The 20,309-nt window shown below is 41.4% G+C and overlaps 1 protein-coding gene across 4 annotated transcripts in view; it reads right to left on the bottom strand.

The window, feature by feature from the left end:
* The window catches only part of PTPRR (protein tyrosine phosphatase receptor type R), a 154,757-nt gene that overhangs the window by 16,219 nt on the left and 118,229 nt on the right, over nt 1-20,309 (bottom strand). For all 4 annotated transcript variants that reach the window (XM_030003009.2, XM_030003010.2, XM_030003012.2 and 1 more), the window contains 3 exons: nt 13,622-13,706; nt 6,682-6,761; nt 4,330-4,467 (listed from right to left, as the gene is read on the bottom strand). In XM_030003009.2, the coding sequence (XP_029858869.1) occupies nt 4,330-4,467; nt 6,682-6,761; nt 13,622-13,706 (303 nt within the window). The remainder of the gene's footprint in view (nt 1-4,329; nt 4,468-6,681; nt 6,762-13,621; nt 13,707-20,309) is intronic.

Here is a 20,309-nt window from a genome sequence, read left to right as displayed (position 1 = left end):
GGACCTCCGCAACTGAGCAGGATCTGGCCCTGCCTCGGACTGGGGCTGGCACCTGCTACTTGCCGCGGTCGGTCTGTGCTCAGGAGCACAGGCTTTTTTAACTTGCCAGAAGCGCTCCTATTGCAGCCGGGTCCCCCAGTTCTGCTGAATGGAGGAAGGCGCTCTCAGCTGACGTGTTATTTACCTGCTTTATTTTCCTGGGATTTGGACCCTGAACAAAATTAGTTTGACAATTCTCAAATATTTGTGAAGTTGCTTTACTTCAGCTCCGCTTGTTTATTTTTCCATACAGCTATGCCAATAAATTTACACATTAAATGTCCCAATAACCAGGCCAACACACAACAGTAATGAATAATTACGACGAAGCTTCAATTCCAGGATCCCTTTTTACTCCTGCCCTCTATTTACTGTCACTACTACCTCAAGCGTGAGAGGTATACTCTAAGAGGTCTTGCAGGATTTGCCTTTGTATACTAAAATCCTGAAAGTTAGGACCAAATCTTCTTAAGTTTTTCCAAAAGCTAAGACATATCTACGGTGCCAATACTTAACTTAACTAATAAGTAATCTTCAAAGAGGCTTATGTGAATTCTGTAAAAGGCAGGATTTCCGAATTCCAAAATCTATTTTGCTGTGTGTAGATAAGCATGCCTACACACCAACTGAGGGAAAAATGTTACATGAAAAATAATATGAGCTTTAAACAGTGAGTTAACAAGATTGTCCTAGATAATTACTGACAACAAGATTTACATTATCCGAGTTGAATAAACACGCATTGTTTAATGCATCTGTCAGTACTAGTCTTTTTTTCTTGCAGAATGCTGCACAGTATTCTTTATTTATGCTTCCCAAAATATGTTTCCTGGTTAACAGGTAATGTTGCTAGTAAGTTTTGGAGGCAAACTAAATGCATATTATCTACAGTGTACCTAGCATAACTACGAAAAACAGCTGATACAACAGAAGTCTATAAACTTCTCTATAAAATTATATAGAAGTCTGTAAAATTCTTACACCCTCCCTATTTGTCTAATTTCCATTGCTCAGTTGTCTTGACTGAACTCGGTAATACATGAAGTTTTTACGTGCCTCATGGATAAAGCTTTGTAAGATCGTGTCCTAAAATGTTACTACAGAATTAGAGATGGTCACCTTCAGTGGGTGATTTATCTCATTCTCTTGGAGTGGGATGGATCACTCTCTGGAGGTGACTACTGCTCTTCAGTGACCAGGGAGGGTACCTAGATCACTAGATGAGATGTGTTTTTCCTCATATTAACCCTAAAACTATAGCCTAGAATTCCAAGTTTCTCATTATTTATTCAGGCAGAAGCAAATTTGCTGTGGACTCTCCTTGCACAGGTAGATTTCCAATCTGTTCAGACATTGCGTAGTTTTGAGGACAGGTTTTACAGATTCTGCTTAAAATACTCACAGCACCCATAGCTCCTTCAGCATTACTCTTGCTTACAAATCAATCTCCTTTTTTTTAGCAGACTTCAAAATGAAAAAGAAAGAAAATCCAATAATTTAATGCTCCACGTTTTTCTCATACAGCTGAAATGAGTATTTTGCTCAGCACTCTACTTTCATATTATATGTTCATCCACCTTACAAAAACTGTTACCACAGCGAGTCTTAGACATTTTTTCATCTCATGGAAGGAAGTAACTCTACAGAAACCTTTGTTTACCATCATTTCACACAATTCCCATTGTTATTGAAATTCATCACATCAGTATATTGAACTAGGACACTAATGTCCCAAATAATTTTACTTATGATAAATAAATTAATCTATTGTTGAGATTAAGGTTTTCCATGTATCTCTGATTTGAGAGCTCCCTCATTATACATTACTTTATACATTATAGTACATTATAGCTCAAATGGAGGCTGACTGATGTTATACCAACTGAGGAATGGGGCCTATACCTGAGACTCAGGTATGGGGTTTTATTTGTGCAGGGATGGATGTGGATGAGTGGATGAATACGCTTTCAAATATGAAGGTATTTGGTGTGTGTGTATACTGCAGATGTACCTCCCTGAAAATGATGGAAATACAACAGACCACAGAGAAGAAAAAATATCAAGGGCTATTATGCTAAATAACATCTGCTCTTGCCTTCTCTATAGAGAGCAAATACTTAAACAGTGAAGTTAATATGCTGAGCATAGCCACTAGCTAAGCTGTTTTGCCTTCAATAGCAAGCAGGGTTTCGGGAGGAACCTGCTAACGGTGGGAGAGTTCCTAAGGTTTCTAGACAGGGCAGGACAGCTTGTGCAAACACTGCCTCTCTATATAGCCTGGGAACGATTTGAGATTCCCCACCCTTTCTATTAGGAGGAAATTACCACTGCCAGGCCACAACAATGCGGATAAACACCAGTGCCTAGAGCCTGCGTAACTCAGGTAAACACAGGGCTTCCTGACACGATGGAAACCACTGGGCACTTCTTTCAAGTCATTCTTCTTACACAGTGTCAGATGTGAGTGTTTAAACAGTCAGCATTTCCTCAGTGAAATACTTATTCTTTTGGCCAATTAGGCTGGGGTAAGGTTTCTACATTTTCAGGAGTAATCTTTTTAATGTAGGCTTCTGGACACTTGTTTGAACAGTCTAGTGCAAAATGGCACCTGGTTTGGAACTAAGTCTTGGGATATTTTACAGGACAAACCTACTTTTTACATACAGCTTTCTCAAAATCCACTGGATTTTAAGTTCATGTTAGAAGCCCAAACTCATGGGGACAAAGAGCCAAGCAGTGGTCAAGGGCAGAAGAAAGAAGAGTATGTCTACTGAGTCCACATTTAAATAGAGCAGTGAGTTTGAGCCATGGGAACACACTCAGAATCTTGGTCCCTTGATTGCTCAGACTGGGAACTTTGCCTGAATAAAGTCTGTTTCTCTATCATCACATGCATCTGAGTTTGAAGAGCAGGGGTGTGAGTGGAGCAGGGGCAATATGGCCCTGGGGCTTACCTGGCAAGGTGCTGAGACTTGGTTGAGGCACCTACCTGGAGTCGGGAATTGCTACCAAGTCTAGCAGTTTGGAGTCAAGAAAAAAGTCAAACTCCTTTATGTCTGTCTCTCTCTTGTCCACAAGCCCTGTAAACCACTTCTTTTAAGATTCACTCTTCCAAAATGGAGCTTTATGTTGGCCCTCTGCATGGGAGGGTGATTTTCGTTGCTAATGTCTGGCAGTCACAAATATGGACTCTGGCATTATCAAGGAAAGCCTGGCAACAATTTACATGAATACTAAATAAAACTATTAAGGATGTAGTTGGGAATCGATCCAAAAGTCACAGAATGTATAACAGGCAGTTAGATGGCCATTAGCAATTAAAATGCAATTGTCATCTCTACTTGGTACTAATGTAGAGAGCCATGTATTTCCATTCCTGCTAAGTCCCTCCATGGTGTTGGCATTTGGGAGCCCAAACTGTACTTCTGGGATGGTCCAGAAGATTTGTAATATCTGGAATGGATTCAAAACCTGCCCTTATAGCAAAGTGCAAACTTCAACCATGTCAGGAAACCTCTAATCATAACAAGTCCAGAGGAGGGCTGTGAAGATGATCAGGGGGCTGGAGCACCTCTCCTATGAAGACAGGCTGAGAGAGTTGGGGTTGTCCAGCCTGGAGAAGAGAAGGGTCCGGGGAGACCTGGAGACCTTATAGCAACCTTCCAGTATTTAAAGGGGGCCTACAGGAAAGAATGGGAGGGACTCTTCATCAGGGAGTGGACGAGGAGTAACGGTTTTAAACTGAAAGAGGGTAGATTTAGCTTAGATGTAAGGAAGAAGTTCTTCCCTGTGAGGGTGGTGAGGCACTGGAACAGGTTGCCCAGAGAAGCTGTGGATGCCCCATCCCTGGAAGTGCTCAAGGCCAGGCTGGATGGGGCTTTGAGCAACCTGGTCTAGTGGAAGGTGTCCCTGCCCATGGCAGGGGGGTGGGAACTAGGTGGTCTTTAAGGTCCCTTCCGACCCAAACCATTCTATGATTCTTTATATACCGGAAAGTAACAAGAAGTACAGAGGTGACCAACAGATATATGAGGTGTTTCTTAAAAAATTATGAACCCAACAGCACAGATCTAGAAAATGGAATTCCTTTTTGTCTAAAGACAAAATACTTCTCTTTAATACTTCTCTTATGATTACTATGCAATTGCAGTTGGTGTATTTGTCTACCCCAACATTACTTTTCACATTGCCCATTACCAGAGTATTTAAGAGCCGGTTCCATATCTGCTAAGGTTATTTCTACAGTATGCAGCCATAGGAATAATTTCACAGTTTGGCTATTTGTCATACCTCGTTTTTTTCTTTCAGCTTTGTGATCATAACAATGACAGGGCTGTCTTCTTGCCAAACCATCTGCCAAAAATCATTCACGGTGTTAATCATGGGTCCCTGAGTTGCAATGAAAGCCTTCTCTTTACCTCCATATCCCTGGTTTGGAAACAGACACAAAAGCATTTACTTTAAATTCATGTGGTCGACCAAAATTGCGGGTGAATGTTGTAAAAGAGCAGAAAAATGAATCTGGAATTAAAAAAAAAAAAAAGTTATTTGAACTGAAAGCAGTTATGACTAACAGTAGAGCAGATCAGAAATTTTTCAGTAGAACAGTTTTTCCTCTGGAAACTACTGATTTGATGAACTGAAATGGTCCCGAGAATACATCAATCCCTCTCAAATTTCCCTGCTTACTTGGCTTCTAGCTTACACTGTTCTCCAAGTTGCTGGGGCTTTCCATCATCCAGTGGTACTTTAATCCATGATTTATGTTGCTGCAGTGTTTACAAGATAGTTTGCAGTCAACAAGCCACAGAAAAAAAAGAGAACTCTGAAACTGGTTTCTACAAAGATTCACGACATGAAAAAAGATTTAAAATACATGAATGCTTGTGGAGTCAAAGACTCTGCTATGCATCTTTGCTAAGGGAGAAGGACGTTTATGAGACCTTATAGAAGGGACAGCATATCAGTATAGGGAGTCCCGTGATGCACAAGTGTATAGGTGGTCGAAGAGAGGTCAGGCAAGCAGCAGGGAAGCAGAGGAAAGGGAAAGGCAAGAAGGAATGGGAAAAAACAAGAGATTGCCTTCTTATTTTTTGGGTGAGAAGGAGAACTTGTGAGTTTGCGCAGTGACAGGGTGCCCAACAGCGATGCAGGTCAGGAGAGCCTGCCAGTCAGTGTCCGAGGGGGTGAGGGAATGGAGAATGGCTGGAGGTGGTGCGGGAGCCTCCAGCCACGGGTCTCCCTTCTGGGTGCCCTTCTCCCCGACAGCTGTGAGTCCTGGCGTGAACCAGTGGGATAGATCCTCAGCTGGTATAAACAGTCCTCCTCCTACTCCCCAGTCTGCCTGAACGTACTCTGGCCAAGACAAGGCTGTCAGGATCCCAGCATGCCTAATGATATTGCATACATGGATGTGAAATTTCATTTCATTGCTGGGTTGTATTTTTTCTGCAGTTGCCGACAGTTGAACGGGTGTTACCAGCAGGAGAAATCACCATATGTTGGCCCGAAGGGTGGTGGCATGGGGTAAAGGGAGACCTCAGAGGACTCAAAACGTGGCCTGGCTGATGGAAGAGTTGTTCTCCAAAAATAACCGCTCTGCTTAGTTACGTGAGGATGTCTTTCATACAAAACACTGAAAGTACAGGATGTAAAGTGAGGCAGGGCAAGGGGCACGGGGGATGTGTACATATATATTAATTTTCTGTTATTTAAATAAGCAACATCATTGTAGAGCTCTGGGGCCAAATTTCAGTTGCACCATTACATTTATTCCAGCTGAGGATCTGGTACAAAGCTCTAATCAAAACATTTAATTTTACAGGTAGAGGACTATACTCCTAAAACACAACTGAACTAGTTTCTTAGTAGTCTATTCAGCATACACTGTGCCACGAGTTCAAGAAGGCTCTGTGTGTGTGTGTGTGTGTGTGTGTGATCAAGGATTATAACATAGCTGACACTTAGAAATAATGCTTTCCAACAGGGTTCATGCTGCTGAAATCTTTGTATCATGTAACCATTCAATACAGGGAGTAAAATGTGAACAAGTGTGTGTGGCTGGTGCACATGTGTATATTTAACGCAGCTGTTTATGCTCCATTTCACAAACATGTTACAGTATTTATTTAATTACTTAACTGAGGATATCAGGACTATCAATTGATATAGTTATGCAGGAAAAAAACCCATCACCACTGAACTTGTTCGTGGATAACACGACTGCAATGAGCAACCATACAGCTTATATTGCTGCTGAATCTGATCTTCTCTTTACCAAAACACTGGTATCTCTGTCACCGTTAAAAGGTAACCCTCTTTCCTTACTATAAGGCAGTAAGACAGTATTAAACAGTAAATACTGAAGTAAACAAATAGTAATGCATGTGTTTTTTAATGTTTTTTTATAAACTATTTGATAAATTGTTTTCTTACTGCAACCGTTTTAGTACATTCATGGCTATGTGGTCTTTGTTACAAACAGCTCATGAAACTATTTCTATCACACCAACGTAGACAAAAATATTAGGAATTATCAATGCAGGTGGGTAGGAATAAAATGAGTCGCACCTTGGCAAAATCAGCTATTCACGTGGAAAATCAAATATTGTCTCAAAAGCACAAGAGTGTACATTTACTTACCCTAATGTAGTTAGCATTTATGTAGGTACTCAAGGAGTCAGATGGATTTTTTGGTTTCAAATACACTCTGCTTAGAGGATCTAAGAGCACAAGGAAGATGGAAATTGAAAAGAAAACCCATAATTAGAAGATTTCTATAGAGAAAGACTTGTTGAAGAACATAATCTACTGCTATTCGGGGCTGTCAAGCACTAAAGTATTATACATCAAATTATTCCCTCTGCAAAGGATCATCACGCGTAAGTAAGGTACAGCTATACTGCACAGTGCTGGGCTGTGTAGAAGTATCTCAGCAAGCTGCGGGCATTGAAGCAACATTATCAGGTCCAGGCAATGTTCAGCAATGTCTAGTCTGCCTGTGTTGAGTATCGAGCTGACCAGCCTAGACTGTCACTGAAACCCGGATCCTTGCACGATGCTAGATAATTACACCAAGTTCTTTGGATTCAACTTTGATACCTTTGCCTGAAGCTGTACTGTTCCAATGACTACAGCTGGATTTAAATTAAGAAAAGCTCCTTCTGCCTGGGATGAAATCAGCTATATGTATTTATACCAATTTAAGTCCACTGTAAGGGGCTGGACTAGGTAACCCACATCTTTCCTTTCAGTCCTGTGTTCTCATCTGACACAATTTGTGACCATTCATGTGTACTAGACTAGAGACACAATGCCAAAATACAGGAAGATTTTCCTTCATGCTCTTCTTTCCTCCACTGTCTTGGATGATCTAAAACGGAGTGGGGCCCAGTTCTGTTGCGTATAGAGCTGGGGGTTACTAAATCCCTCCTGCAAAGGAAGTTTTTGCTTGCTTATTTGTGATGATATGATCCCCCATGTATTACCCTTTTGGAATTAAAGCCAGTAAATTCTCAATTACACAGCATAACAAAGGGATAAGGAGAAGGGGAGTGAGGTGCTTATGTTGTGTCTGTCTAGGGGCACACTTTGACTTTCTTCACACCTTTTCTGAAAAAATATTCTACTGTTAACAAAATGATATGGAAATATTTCTGTACTGAAAAAAATAATATTTTCTTCTGGCAATTTGCTTAAACAATTAATTTGAGTCAGCAGCTTTCTGACAGTATACAGACACCTACTGGTTTGGAAATAGTCTGGATAGCTGCTTTGCTGAGTGCAATCTAGGCAATGTGTTCAAAGATAGCTACATGGATGCTGAACTGGAAAGTGGTAAGAAAACACTATTTATTATGTGGCCCTGCTGTTTACACAAGAAATATATAACTGATGTACGTAAGCTTTAGCAAAACCTGGTATTTTCAGAGTTGCTTTTGGATTTCTTTTGTGACTTTTCATCCTGTTCCTAAGAACAAGATAAAACCTTTGCGAATCAAAGGAAGAGGAGGGATGATCCCAAACATACTTTATGTCCTTTTCCCACTGGAGGTCACAGGAGCGTATTGGACAGGAGTGGAGCCTTTGCAGGACCCAGGCTGGTGCTTTGAAAGTACATTTCTTAAAATGTGCAAATAAATGCATGACTTCTCCTTCAAAGCCTGTGCATGGAAATCTTGTCCTCTGCGGTAACAGCACAACATGAACCCTAGTTAGCTTGTGTTAAAATCTCTTTGTACCAGCTTTCCCAACTTTTTGACTTAGAGCTTTTTTTTCCCCTAACAATATGAGGACAGGAAACCTCTCATTCCTTTTCAGCACAGAGTGATTATTAGCCATTTCCACAAATGCCTCAGGCTACGTGGCCTTGAAAAAACACCCGCTTCCTCTAGCTCACACAATGCCTCTGATTCTGGTGTAGCTTGACCCCTACCTTAAAAAACCTCTTCCAAGCAGACTCAACATCCAGTTTCATTACCACGTCTTGAGATAAATCCCTCTGTTATTAAGGAGCAGCTAAATCAGTTTCACAATTTCTGAGACCTCCTTCCAACTCCAATCAACGAAACAAGCACTGCTTCTGAATGGGAATCTTTTATAAATTAACAGTCCTGATGGGTTACGAAATAGGTAAGTGCTGTAAAGTCAGCTCCGAAATGAGGAAAACGTGAGTGCTGCTAAAGATCCAGAGCCACTAAGCAATCATCAGACACAAATGGAAGTAATTAGCTTCCTCCTGAATGACAAATACCTTGGAGGTAATAATCTTTTCCTTATGGATGGCAAAGTCTGAGAGTCTGAAGCTACAGCAGAAAGACACAGATGGTGTCTGCAAGGCTGAATTCATCAATGTTTGTAAAGCATCTTGAAACGCAGCAGAGCTGTTAAGCACTTATAATTACTAATAAAAAATGTCTCCTACAATTTTGACTGAGGCAAAATTACTGCTGTTTTCTTCCATGTATCTAGGAAGTCTGGAATAGCTCTCCCACTAGAGTAGAAGCAGCTTTCTCTAAATCCATCTTTAACAAATTAATATTGGCCTGAATTTACCAGGCTGGAGGAACAGGAGGGTGTTAAAGGGGCTGTAGCTTGCCCCCATGAGACTGCTCGGTGCAGGGAGCAAACTGGGCTATGAGGTGGCACTTCTGAACAGCCTCCCCCACTGCCATCGACACTGGGGGTTCATCCACTCCACGAACACCACTTTGTCACGAAGACGTGGGGCTTTGCCCCATTGCAAAGGCTGTATTCGTGGGTGGGTATGGTGGGTACGATGTGCTGTGGTCGTTTTTCCTTCTTTCATTTCGACTGCTACTGTGTTCTGAATTCTTTAGGGCATGGGTATGTTCGCGTTTGTAGCATTTCCAGGATAAGTCATTTGTTACTCCTAGTCCAGTCCTGGCTGCCTTACCAAAAGTAGGACTGAAATACTATAAGAAGGGCTGTCCTTATGGTATTTCTGCTTTGTGAGCAGGAAAGGAAGATGAAAATTTTGTGAGGCAGACTGCTCTCACACTTGCAGCCCAAAAGATCATAAATCTTTCAGATACTGAAACATTTTGAAATTAATCCACCTCTGTTTTGCCTCGTTTTGCTTGCAGTCTATAAATGAATTATGGATACTGCTATTATTTGGTAAATATTGTAACACAGAACGTGGAAGAATCATACCAGATTGCATTCACGATCTCTGCCAGGTGGGGAATAGGCTATTAGACTTGTTAATAATACAACTGCCTCAAACCGTCTCATGTATAAACCACCTGTAAACTATGGATGATTTTTTAATCTCATCTGAATCATTTCCTGGCACTTCCAACATAATCCAGGATTTCTCAGTGGAAAACTTAACAGATTTATCATGGTGAGTGCTTCTGCATTTTAAAACAAGCTTCAGCATTACAAAATAAAGTTTCATTCATGCAAAGGCAATCTTTCTTATCTACTAAAAATCAGGTCTGCCTAATATCCATTTACATTTTTAACTATGCAGTCTAACATGGACCAATTACTATAATACTGGCTATTTACAAATATCATGGAAGTTATGATACGGGTGACCACAACTAGGACACATTTTGTCGACTCACACGGATATACAAACATGCTTGATTAACCCATGTTGAATTCCACTAAGGTTAAACAGTTTTTCTCCTGCTTTGCAAATATGATTTTTTTCTTTAGTCTTTGAAAGCCTGCTGGTGATCCTGTTGCCTTCATTAGGGAGCAGGACTGGAGCAAACGTGACCATTCGTAGTCAGGACTGTAGTGCAAGGCAGCTTGAAGATTCTCAACATCAAGAGAACGGTTTTCCAGCATCTGTCTATAAGCTTGCATAATAAAGTGCTTTGTTCATACGATTTAGATTTAACTTTCCCCTCGTCTTCAGCTGGAGTGCCAGAGCCAGTTTTAGCACAAGCACTTCAAGAACAGCTTGGGGATTTGTGGGTCTGACCCCCCCAAGCACTTTCTACCTTCATGTTAATGTGAATCTGCTGTCCTTCTGCGAGTATTTTTGTGTTTTCATGTAGGCTTTTGCCCTGAGGGCACCTTTCAGAAAGGGGGAAGGAATGACATCCAGGTACCTTGGGTGTGCTGCACACACAAAGATACCCACGGAACGGTGTTAAGCCACTTGCTCCCTTGTAAGCAAGAGCCCACGCGTGCTCTGAAGCCCCACGGGAATGCTGCTCCTGATTTGAGGTGGAAAAGTGAGACAGGAAGGGGAAAAGACAGAGGGCTTGGAAGCTGAGGTCCTGCTGCCGGGACGTAGCGGGGGCTGCAGGAGAGAAGCAGGCAAAGGCAAAGATGTGGAGTAAGAGGATGAGGAGGGAGCAGCGGGGCCGGTGTTCTGCCACAGGGATGTGAGTGTGGTGAGACTGGGAAATCTGGGCGCAGGACTGGGCACCTGCTCAGAGGGGGTGAGAAATGCTGTAGGTGGATGGCAGAGGGAATGCAGCTGAAGATACGGAGCGGGGTTTAACAGGACCAGTGAGCGGAAGGATGGAGAAACAGTGGTTTTAAGGAACTGTTTTGCCACTTGGCTCTGATCCTGTCTCCTCGTTCGTTGTATCAGCATGTTGTTGTAAAGCAAATAACACTTAGAAAACTTAAAGAGGCATCCTAGTGTTTGCATAAGAGCGTTGCCTACGTTATACTGCAACGGAAACATCTTTCATAGAAATGTAACATTTCCTGCACTTTCCCGTTTTCCATACAGAATAGTTTTCATTAGGCATTCATTTTATTCCACGAGTGTGTTTGGCTGGGTAGTATCTATTAACATGAACCTGCCCTCATGCAGGCAGGTCATGCCCTCTGTCACAGAATTATCTCTTAGAAAATGAGAACATCCTCCACAGCGCAGAGGGTGGAGCTGGCAGGACTGGGCATTTTTAGGAGATAATCCATCAGGTCAAACGTCACTTGTCACCACAGGTGCCCCGATTCAGGAGACGCACCCAGCGCTGGGAATGGAAAAGCTGATGCGGGCGTACGAAGCAGCAGGTTGATATCATCTGAGCAGGAAACCAGGCAGGCTGTTCGACTGAATCACTCAAATCGTTTCCAAACCCTCTCGGACTGGGTGGGGGGTGTGCGAGTATTTATTATGAGCGTGTGCCTCAATCCTCAAAATATCTTCTTTGAAAAAGCCTGGTGCTAACACACAACAGACCTTTTGATTTCTGTCAAGGACGGTTACAAAGTGCCTGTCCGTGAGTAGCTGCGGTGCGCGCCGGCAGCGTGCTCGGACTGACAACGTGCCGCGGAGTTAGCGGCACGTCCCAGCGAACTGGAGGCAAAACCACAAAGGCATGCTGGTTCTCAAAGCTCATCAGCATCAACCACGGCCCAGCTGTCGTGTCCCGATTCAAAACACATGCTGCAGTGAAACAGGACTCATCGCATTTGCAAGGCGTTGCTGAAGGCGAACCTGATGGTGCCTGGGGCAGCTCGGATGCAAGATGCTATGGGATGGGAGACGGCCTTCCAAAAATCCGCCCGTCAGGCGGCGGGAGGCTTGGAGATATCCTGGCTCCACTGCAGCTGATGGCAAAAGTCCTGCTGTCGTCAAAGGGGTCAGGATTTCACCCTCCGTGTACATCCTGTTGACACTGGGCCAGACTCTAAGGGACGCTGAATTTTCTGATTACTTGGTATATAACTTGCATTCACTCGCTTACTTTAATTCCCTTCAACATTCCTGGATTGCACTCAGCTCTTGGTTGCAATAGATGAACTAGCCTTGAAGACAGTGCAGATTTTACTGGGGGTTGAAGGGAAGCGAGGGCTCCACACAATGAGTTTCTTTCCCAGCTACATATCACGTTCCTGAGACTAATCTAGTGGCTGAAGGCCATCAGTTTTCATTAATTTGACTGCAAGGCCTTTGTATGATGTGAACAAATTACAATGCGTTCAGGCTCGCTGAGAGAAATCTTGTCATCTAAAGTGTGTGAATTTGCATGACTAACATATAACAGGCCTACAAGGACATTATAGAGAGGATTAGAAAACATATTTCTAGTTGATAGGATTTGCTGTCATTTTAAAAGTATTCTTCATTCCAAACCTAAGCAAAGGGATGTGTTTACATTTTTCTGTGGGAGTGTCCTCCAACATTTTGCATCACTGAACTTTTTCACTTTGGTGATGTCAAAATTTATAAAAACTCAACTATTCATGTCTATATTTAGTGCAACGTTAAAACTTCTGCAACCATTTTTGAAACTGAACAGAAAACAAAATGATTAATAAAAGAGAAATAGAATATCACGTTATTCCCCAGCAAATGTTATGAAAATAGTTGCATTTCAGAGAAAGGTGTATTTTGAAGGAAAACTATTCCACTGAAAAGTTTTCAATCACCTCTAATTATAACAAAGCAATTGTTACTTGGTCAGAAATAAAGAATTTGGGCCAACGAAAATACAGAAGCAGTACAGCAAAGCAGTAAGAAGTTTACAGCAATGATGAGGCAGCACTGTGTGAGAGTGGTTTTCTTAATAATGCAGTTTTCCACAAAGCCAACTGGCACATGGAGAAGGAAAAAACCCAAACCCACCAGAGGACTTATAAAGATGGAAGTCCACTACGAGAGAAGGATAGGATGGACTTGGGTTTTTTTGTCTGGGCCACTTAATATTGGTCAGGAGCCCAAGTAGCTTGACCCAACCAGAGGGAAATCAGTGACTGCAAGACAGCATGAGCTGCGATGGAGGCAACAGTCTTGGTCGTCTCATCCTCCAGATCGCGGGAGCTACTGCGAGGCATGGCAGACCTCTCTCTACCCATCTGCCTGAGCGGTCCTCCAGAGAAAACCAGCACGCACCCAGGCTGCATTTCAGCCCGTGGTTGGGATGCCACCAAAGTGTGTACCTGCTAAGGCATCCAGGGAGAGTTCTGCATTTGCCAGTCCTACAGCGCTGGGGTTTCGTTATCTTTCTACACAGACTATAAATACACTTATGAATAGGTACACAACGATCAAAGATAAAGCCAGGTAGATTTTCACAGCAATACGTTCTCAAAGCAGGACTAAATGTCATAGTAGGAAACCATGGGCTAATTCACTTACTTGGCAAAATTGTTTTATAGCGGTTTTTAGTTCCGTGACTCGGGATGTCAATTTCTTTGGGATCCACAAAATTCATTGGTATTTCCTATAAAAAATAAATTAAATCAGATTGGTGTTTCCAAAGGAGCCATGCAGGAAATTATCACCAGAAGGCCATCTGCTGTTACACAACTGTCTTTTGACATCAAAGTTCTTAAGAAAAAAAGTGGTTCCCACCTCAAGCCTGTCAACACCCTTCCTTTAATAAACACAGGGAGTTGCATATTGAAGGGTGACTTCCAAGGAACACTTCTGATGAATTATTAAAAGCAAAGTTTTTACAGGATTAGGAGAGAGGTTAAAATGCACAATAGTTCTAAAAAAGTGGAGTTGAAAAGTGCAGTACTGTAGCAGAAAAGCGCAACATTTTACATAACCGGGGGAGGAACTTTCAAAATAAATATAAATTTATAGCAAACATATTTTTTTAAAATTTTGTGCAAAGCCCTTAACGATGTCAGTCAAAGACCTCACTTGCTTTTTATAGAGACTACTAGAATGAAGTGCCTTAGTCTTTTGCATTCAGTGATTCAAAATGTAATAAAAATCTGAAGCTATTTCTCTTGATTCTCATTTTGATCTTTTAGTGACTGATCTGCATTGTCATCTTTAAATACGCAGATGTGCAAGCAACTCATGTGACAGTTTGCTTGAAGTTCCAAAAATATACAAATGATAAACTCCTGATCAACTTAAAATTACTGTTTTTCAAATTGTTTGTCAGCATCAAAAGTAATAATCCTCCAATTTTTCATTGAAAAAAATGTTTCACTTGGTCTGTGGGGGGGAACAATAATTTTGATTTTGAGGTCCTAAAACATTGTTAGTGTTCTTACAGTTGAATAAAAACAACCCTTTGAAAATGGCAAGATAAAACATGTAGGGTTTTTTTTTTCCTGATTGTGGGGGATGTTTCATCAACCAAAACAATCTGGCAAAATCACATTAAAAAATGCTTCAGTTGACTCAAATCTTCATTTTTTACTGAATTTTTTTGGCCACCGTTATTTAAATTATCCTGGGGTAAGCTGGAATTTGATCTTCAGTAAATTAATACTTCTACTTAAAAGCACAGTCATTACTACAGACTTGAAAACTTCATTGCTAGCCTAGAACATTTATCCAAAGAGACAGCGGCATGTTAAATAATTGCCTCTTACAGACACATTGGAACATGAGGAAGCACAAAAGGTATGTTCCTACCCTATTCAGTGCAAACCTCCTTTGACTTGCACCACTGGAAATTTTACTCAAGGATTTTCCTCCCAAACCAGCTGGTTTTTAACTCCACAGGCGCAGACCTGCCCACGACTTTGGCGCAGGTGAGACGCACAGCCACTGTCCTTCAGACCCAAGCCCTCCAGCACGACTGGCTGCAGTGGGGTTTTTTTAAAGGAGCAGGGATGAGGTCCCTAAAGCTTGCCAGGGATGCACCCAACAGTAGATCTTTACAGGGGTTCGCCAAGCAGGCGAAGCTACCCTCTTAGTTTTCTGGTTGAAGAGAAGGCAAAGTTAAGTACAATTTAGATGGGTCATAATGAATTGCTTTGCTTCTCTTCTGCTTCCCAACTTGGCTTCTGAACATCTTACTACATGAGGCTGCAACTTCTGCGTTGGTTTTTATTTTTCTACCTTCTCTGCCTTATGCCCATGTGTTTAGTGGACCTTCTTTATTCTCCCTCCCTCCCTCCTTGATCTCTTCCTTTCTCTTCAGCTGACTCCTCAAAAGAACGACTCGCTCCCTCTCATTTCAGGCCAGCCAAAGTGTTGCTGCTAAGATACACCTTCCTTGCAGGTCCTTCACCCAATCCTTCTTCAGCTCCCTGTACCACCATCCATATGATGCCTGTGCTAAGCGCAGGATCTTCTCGGTTGTGAGACTCCATTCCTGCGTAAACCTCATCCCCATTCCTTCAGGTCAAACCATCTCACCTCTGTCCTGCTTCTGATGCCCCTTCCTCCTCCATGGAGCTACAAAATGAGCTCCTACACCCCGCTCATACCTGCCTCTGACTTTCACCCCTTCCCAGTGATGACCTCTGTGAGTCTCTTCCCCTTGGCCCCTGGGCTCCGAATTGTCCTAACCGGCTCTGCTATGGGCTAGCGGCTGACCTGGAGCTTCCCTGGTTCAGTTCTGGCTTAGCATAAACACCACCAGCGCATGGTTTCCGAAAGGTTTCCCTGCTCAACTATATACCAGCTGAGAGAGAGCAATACGTTAAACCTGTGTTTAATAGGATCTACGTCTGTCACCTACAAAGACTGGAAAAAGGCGCGCGAGGCAGAGTCCTCTGCCCGCACAAGAAGAGACGTGGTCAGTGGGGCTCCTCCAGCCGCCCGGCCGTCTCCCGCTTGATGCCTGCTGAAATTTTAACATGGTCCATCAGTTGGCGAGATACTGACAGATGCAGAAATGCCACCGAGTTGAAAACAGAAACGCATTTCTCTCGACCAACGAGGTCAATTAATAATATTAATCACTTACATCCTGTAAACACTTTCTAGTCAGTGGGCTCCTCCCAGTAGTAAGTACTTGTGGGGCCAAGGGCACAGACAGAAAGCTGACAATAACACCGTGCATCACAGCCACGGGCAAGTCACTTATTCTGAAACTGGCTGTGAAAAGCAAGAGATTATTCCAGAAAAAAAAGTCCGGATATTATGTGGATAACGTTCCTGCTAACGTGGGGGAAAATAAGCCCAGCAGATTGCAAATAGCACAAACATGTGCAAGTTACCATACAAAGTCTGTAGCTATATCGGCAATATATATCCATTTGCTTTATTAAACATCTATACGTATTATATATAATTAAATAATTACAAATAATGTATAAGCTGCACACATTCATGTGCTCAGTTGCACGCATGCAGCTACAGATGCGTATGCATATATGCCTTTGTTCATGGGCTACTTCACCTCTGTGGGCGATACTCTTCTAATAACAGCTGTTCTGGCTCACATTAGCCATTGAACGCTACAACTGTTCATACACTCAAAGAGATATGATTTGGGTCTCTGAAAGTATTCAAGAAGATATAGCAAAATTTAGGAAAATTCAGGCAGATATTTATTATACCTATCCTGCTATTTTTATGAGAACCAAATTTTATATATTTAACAATCTGGCACTTTCCCATGCAGGACTGTATTTTCTGTCATTCCAATATTTTGAGAATAATGAATTTTTCTGTTCTGTCACCAACTTCAGACTTTCTGTCTTTTGAATAGTAGCAGCTCAGGCTACTAAAGAAGTATATGCTGGGCAATTTATGTTTCTTCCTCCTTGCAAGTCAGGTATATTCTCCCAAGTAAAAGTAGCCAACCTTTTTGTCAGCATTAAAAAAAAAAGGAAAATAACTCTTTTTACCTAATAAATATTACGGAAAGTATTTTGATGGCAACTTATCATTTTTTACAATAAGAAAAATAAAGCTAATGCCCCCTTAATTGTTAATAAAAAAATTAAATGTTAATTAAAGAACTAAAAATAACCCAAAACTGCTCATGTTTCAGTTCTCCGTTGAAAACTTTGAACATTTGTCCACTTTTTGCACACTTGGAAGGTTTTCATGGGAACTAATAATTTTAGTCTCAAGAAGACTGTCTTATTGTATTTCTTTAGCTAGTTAAAACAAGCTGAGCGAGCAGAACGAGTGAGGGTTATATATTGCGTTCTTTGCATGCCTCAAGTTCCTACTAAAGCTATTATCTGTAGCAAGAAAGATATTAAACAGATACTGTTCAACAGCTTCATCTTAAAACACATTTTAAAAAATAGTTTAAAAATGGAATAGACAAGTCATGATCTTTTCAATAAAATTCTGTGGAAATACTGAATGGCCAAAGTCATGTTGTGCCCCCCGGAGGGACAAATAAAATGTGAGTATTGCCTCAAAGCCGTGCACGGCTGCTGTGTGAGAGGATTCTGGTAAGTAAGATTCTGCAGAGGTGCCAGGTTGTCTGTACAAACTGTCTCCTAACATGGGGGGTTTAAGCATGATGAAGTTGTTTCTTCCAACTTTCTTACCTAAGCAGCAGAACGGCAGAGAACTGATGGCATAACTGGTGGTAAAAGTGTTGGATGCTTGTAATTTTTTCCACGTACACTCTCTGACCAATTTTTGGTAGAACAACTGAGGCATTTAGTTTTCTTAAGCAAATGACTTTTACTATAAACCCTGGCTTTTAAAGGTGAATAAAAGGACTGCTTCGTAGGATGCAATTATTCATAATGAAAACCTCTTTTTAGAGTAAGGTGGCACTCATCATCTATTCTAGTGACTTACATGCACAAATTCAAAACGAAATGAAACCTGAGGGATCAGGTGCTCTGGCATGTTTAATAAGAACTGAATTGTTTGTGTGTCTCTGTTAGACCTGTAGTATGCTCAAGGGGTTGTATAGGTCTTCCTGCTCTTACATGCCTTGTTGGGATACATGTTTCTGTGTGGCTCTATTTATTAAATTTGAGCTATTAAACCAGTCTTAAAAAGCTCTGCTTGTTTAGTTTAGTTTGCTAGTTGTAAAAGCTAAAAAAGCCAGGCGGAGGTTGGGTTGGGTAGCTGGTTGTGTTGGGTTCCTCCTCTCTGGTACCCTCTGACAGCAGCTGGTAGCACAGCGTCTGAGGGAACTCGAACAGGACGAGCTTTTCTCTGTATTGCACTGGTCACCTGATACTGTTCTTTTAGCATGAAAAACCACGAATAATCACTCCATATTCACCTTCTCCTTGCTATCACGATTTTATAGGCTTCTGTTAGAGCCTCTCACAGTCTCTTTTCTAGGCAGAAGAGTCCTTGTCTATTTAGTATCTCCTGATACAGAAGCTGCTTTAGTCTGAGATTATGTTCACCGTACTTCTTTCTGTATGTGCTCCAAGAAGGAAAGATCAGAGTAGCATGCAGTTGTGAGTGCTATATAGACTTTTCCAATGTCATAAAGATGTTTCCTGTGCTATTCTCTAGTTCTTTTCTCGAGATTCTAAGCTTTGTATTTCAGAATCCATCAAAGTATACAAAGCTGTTTTCTGCCAAATGCATAACATTTTATTTATCAACCCTGAATTTCCTCTGCCTCATCACCATCATAAAATCCCTTCTGTAATTTCTTTGAAGTCTATTTTTAATTTTACTACCCTTGGTAATTCAGCATCATCATCAAACTTCACCACCTTACTATTTATTCCCTCTTCCAGATGATTTAAGAGTATCTTGGTCAGTATCAGCTCCAGAATAGATGTCTCTGGGACTCCACCAGTGATCTCCTTTTACTCTGAGAAGCAACCAGTGCTTCCAGTGCTACACTGTGTTGATTATTCCCCACTGTATCGCATTTGTTCATATATCTATTGGCTTCTTTATTATAATTCCTTCCAATTTCTCTGATTTAGACATCAGATTTCCAGGCCTGCCGTTCTCTGGATCTCTTCTGGAGCCCTTCTGAAAAACGCCTGTTACCTCTGGTCCCGTGATTCCTCAGCTGCTGGGGGCCAAGTGCTAGATTACACCTGCCCAGTTCATACAGCAATAATTTCACATAGGAACTCCTTTAGGATTCCTGGGTGAATACTAGCTTATTCCAGTGAGTAGCTTTTATTCATTTGATTGATTTGTTCTAGAATCTTTTCCATTAATGCTTCAATATCAGACAGATCCTCCAGTGACCTGATTGAATCTACTCCTGCCACAGAGGTAGGAAATTCCCTAAGTTCTTCTATGGTCAACACAGATGCAAATAATGGAGTCACTTCCTACTGCTTCAGCTTCACCAAATCCCTTTTCTACCCTTTTGATCACCTATTGATCCTCGTACTCTTCGCTAAGCTTTGTGCTTTTGATCTATTTAAAAATGAAGTTATGATTTTATTTTTTTTTTAATTCAAAGCCTTTTTTGGCCTGCCTTTTTCAGCTTTCACATTCAGTTGGCTTCATTCTATGCTCTGTTCTACTTCCCTTGTAAAGAGTGTCTCCTTATTTCCGATAGCCTCTTTCACCTGGCTGTTTTGTAATAGCAGTCTTTTTCAGGTCTTCTTAAAGTAGTACATAATAATGTGTTTTCCCTAACTGAGTTTTTCTGCTCTGACTTGTTTCTACCTGGCCACTGTCTTAATTTTAGATTCTTACCCTTTTTAATAGTAAATACACTTGTAGGACACTTCAGGTGTTTTGGTCTTTGAGTATATTAGGCTTGCTGTATGGAGTGCTTGTTAAAGATATTTTGGACTGACTGTCTGCTCCAAAAAGTCACTTATAGTGACTAAAAATTTAGTCTTCAAATTGCAAACATATGTGACGATTACATGGGAATAAACAAAATCTCCAATTATTACTGTGTTTTCTGTCATCATAGCCTTTATGATCTCTTTGAAACTGTCACAGTGTTACAGTCCTGCTGTTTGTATTGTAGCTCTAATACGACATTAATCCCATCTATGAATGGGACTTCAAACCAAGAGGAATCTGTGTTATCCATGGATATAACTGACTTCTTATCTGTCTTTAGTGCATAAACATAAAACACCACCTTGAAACTATCTAATCTGCCCTTCGGAAATGATTTGTACCTTGACATTGAAGTGTTGCCCGATTATTTTTTCCCCACAGTTCCTGTTGTGCCAGTGATGTCAAAAATCCTCATTTAAAGCTT

Source organism: Aquila chrysaetos, chromosome 26 (genome assembly GCF_900496995.4).
Source record: "Aquila chrysaetos chrysaetos chromosome 26, bAquChr1.4, whole genome shotgun sequence".
Classification (NCBI taxonomy): domain Eukaryota; kingdom Metazoa; phylum Chordata; class Aves; order Accipitriformes; family Accipitridae; genus Aquila; species Aquila chrysaetos.
Note: the sequence above shows the minus strand (reverse complement) of the source record. Positions and strands in the feature narration are given on the sequence as shown.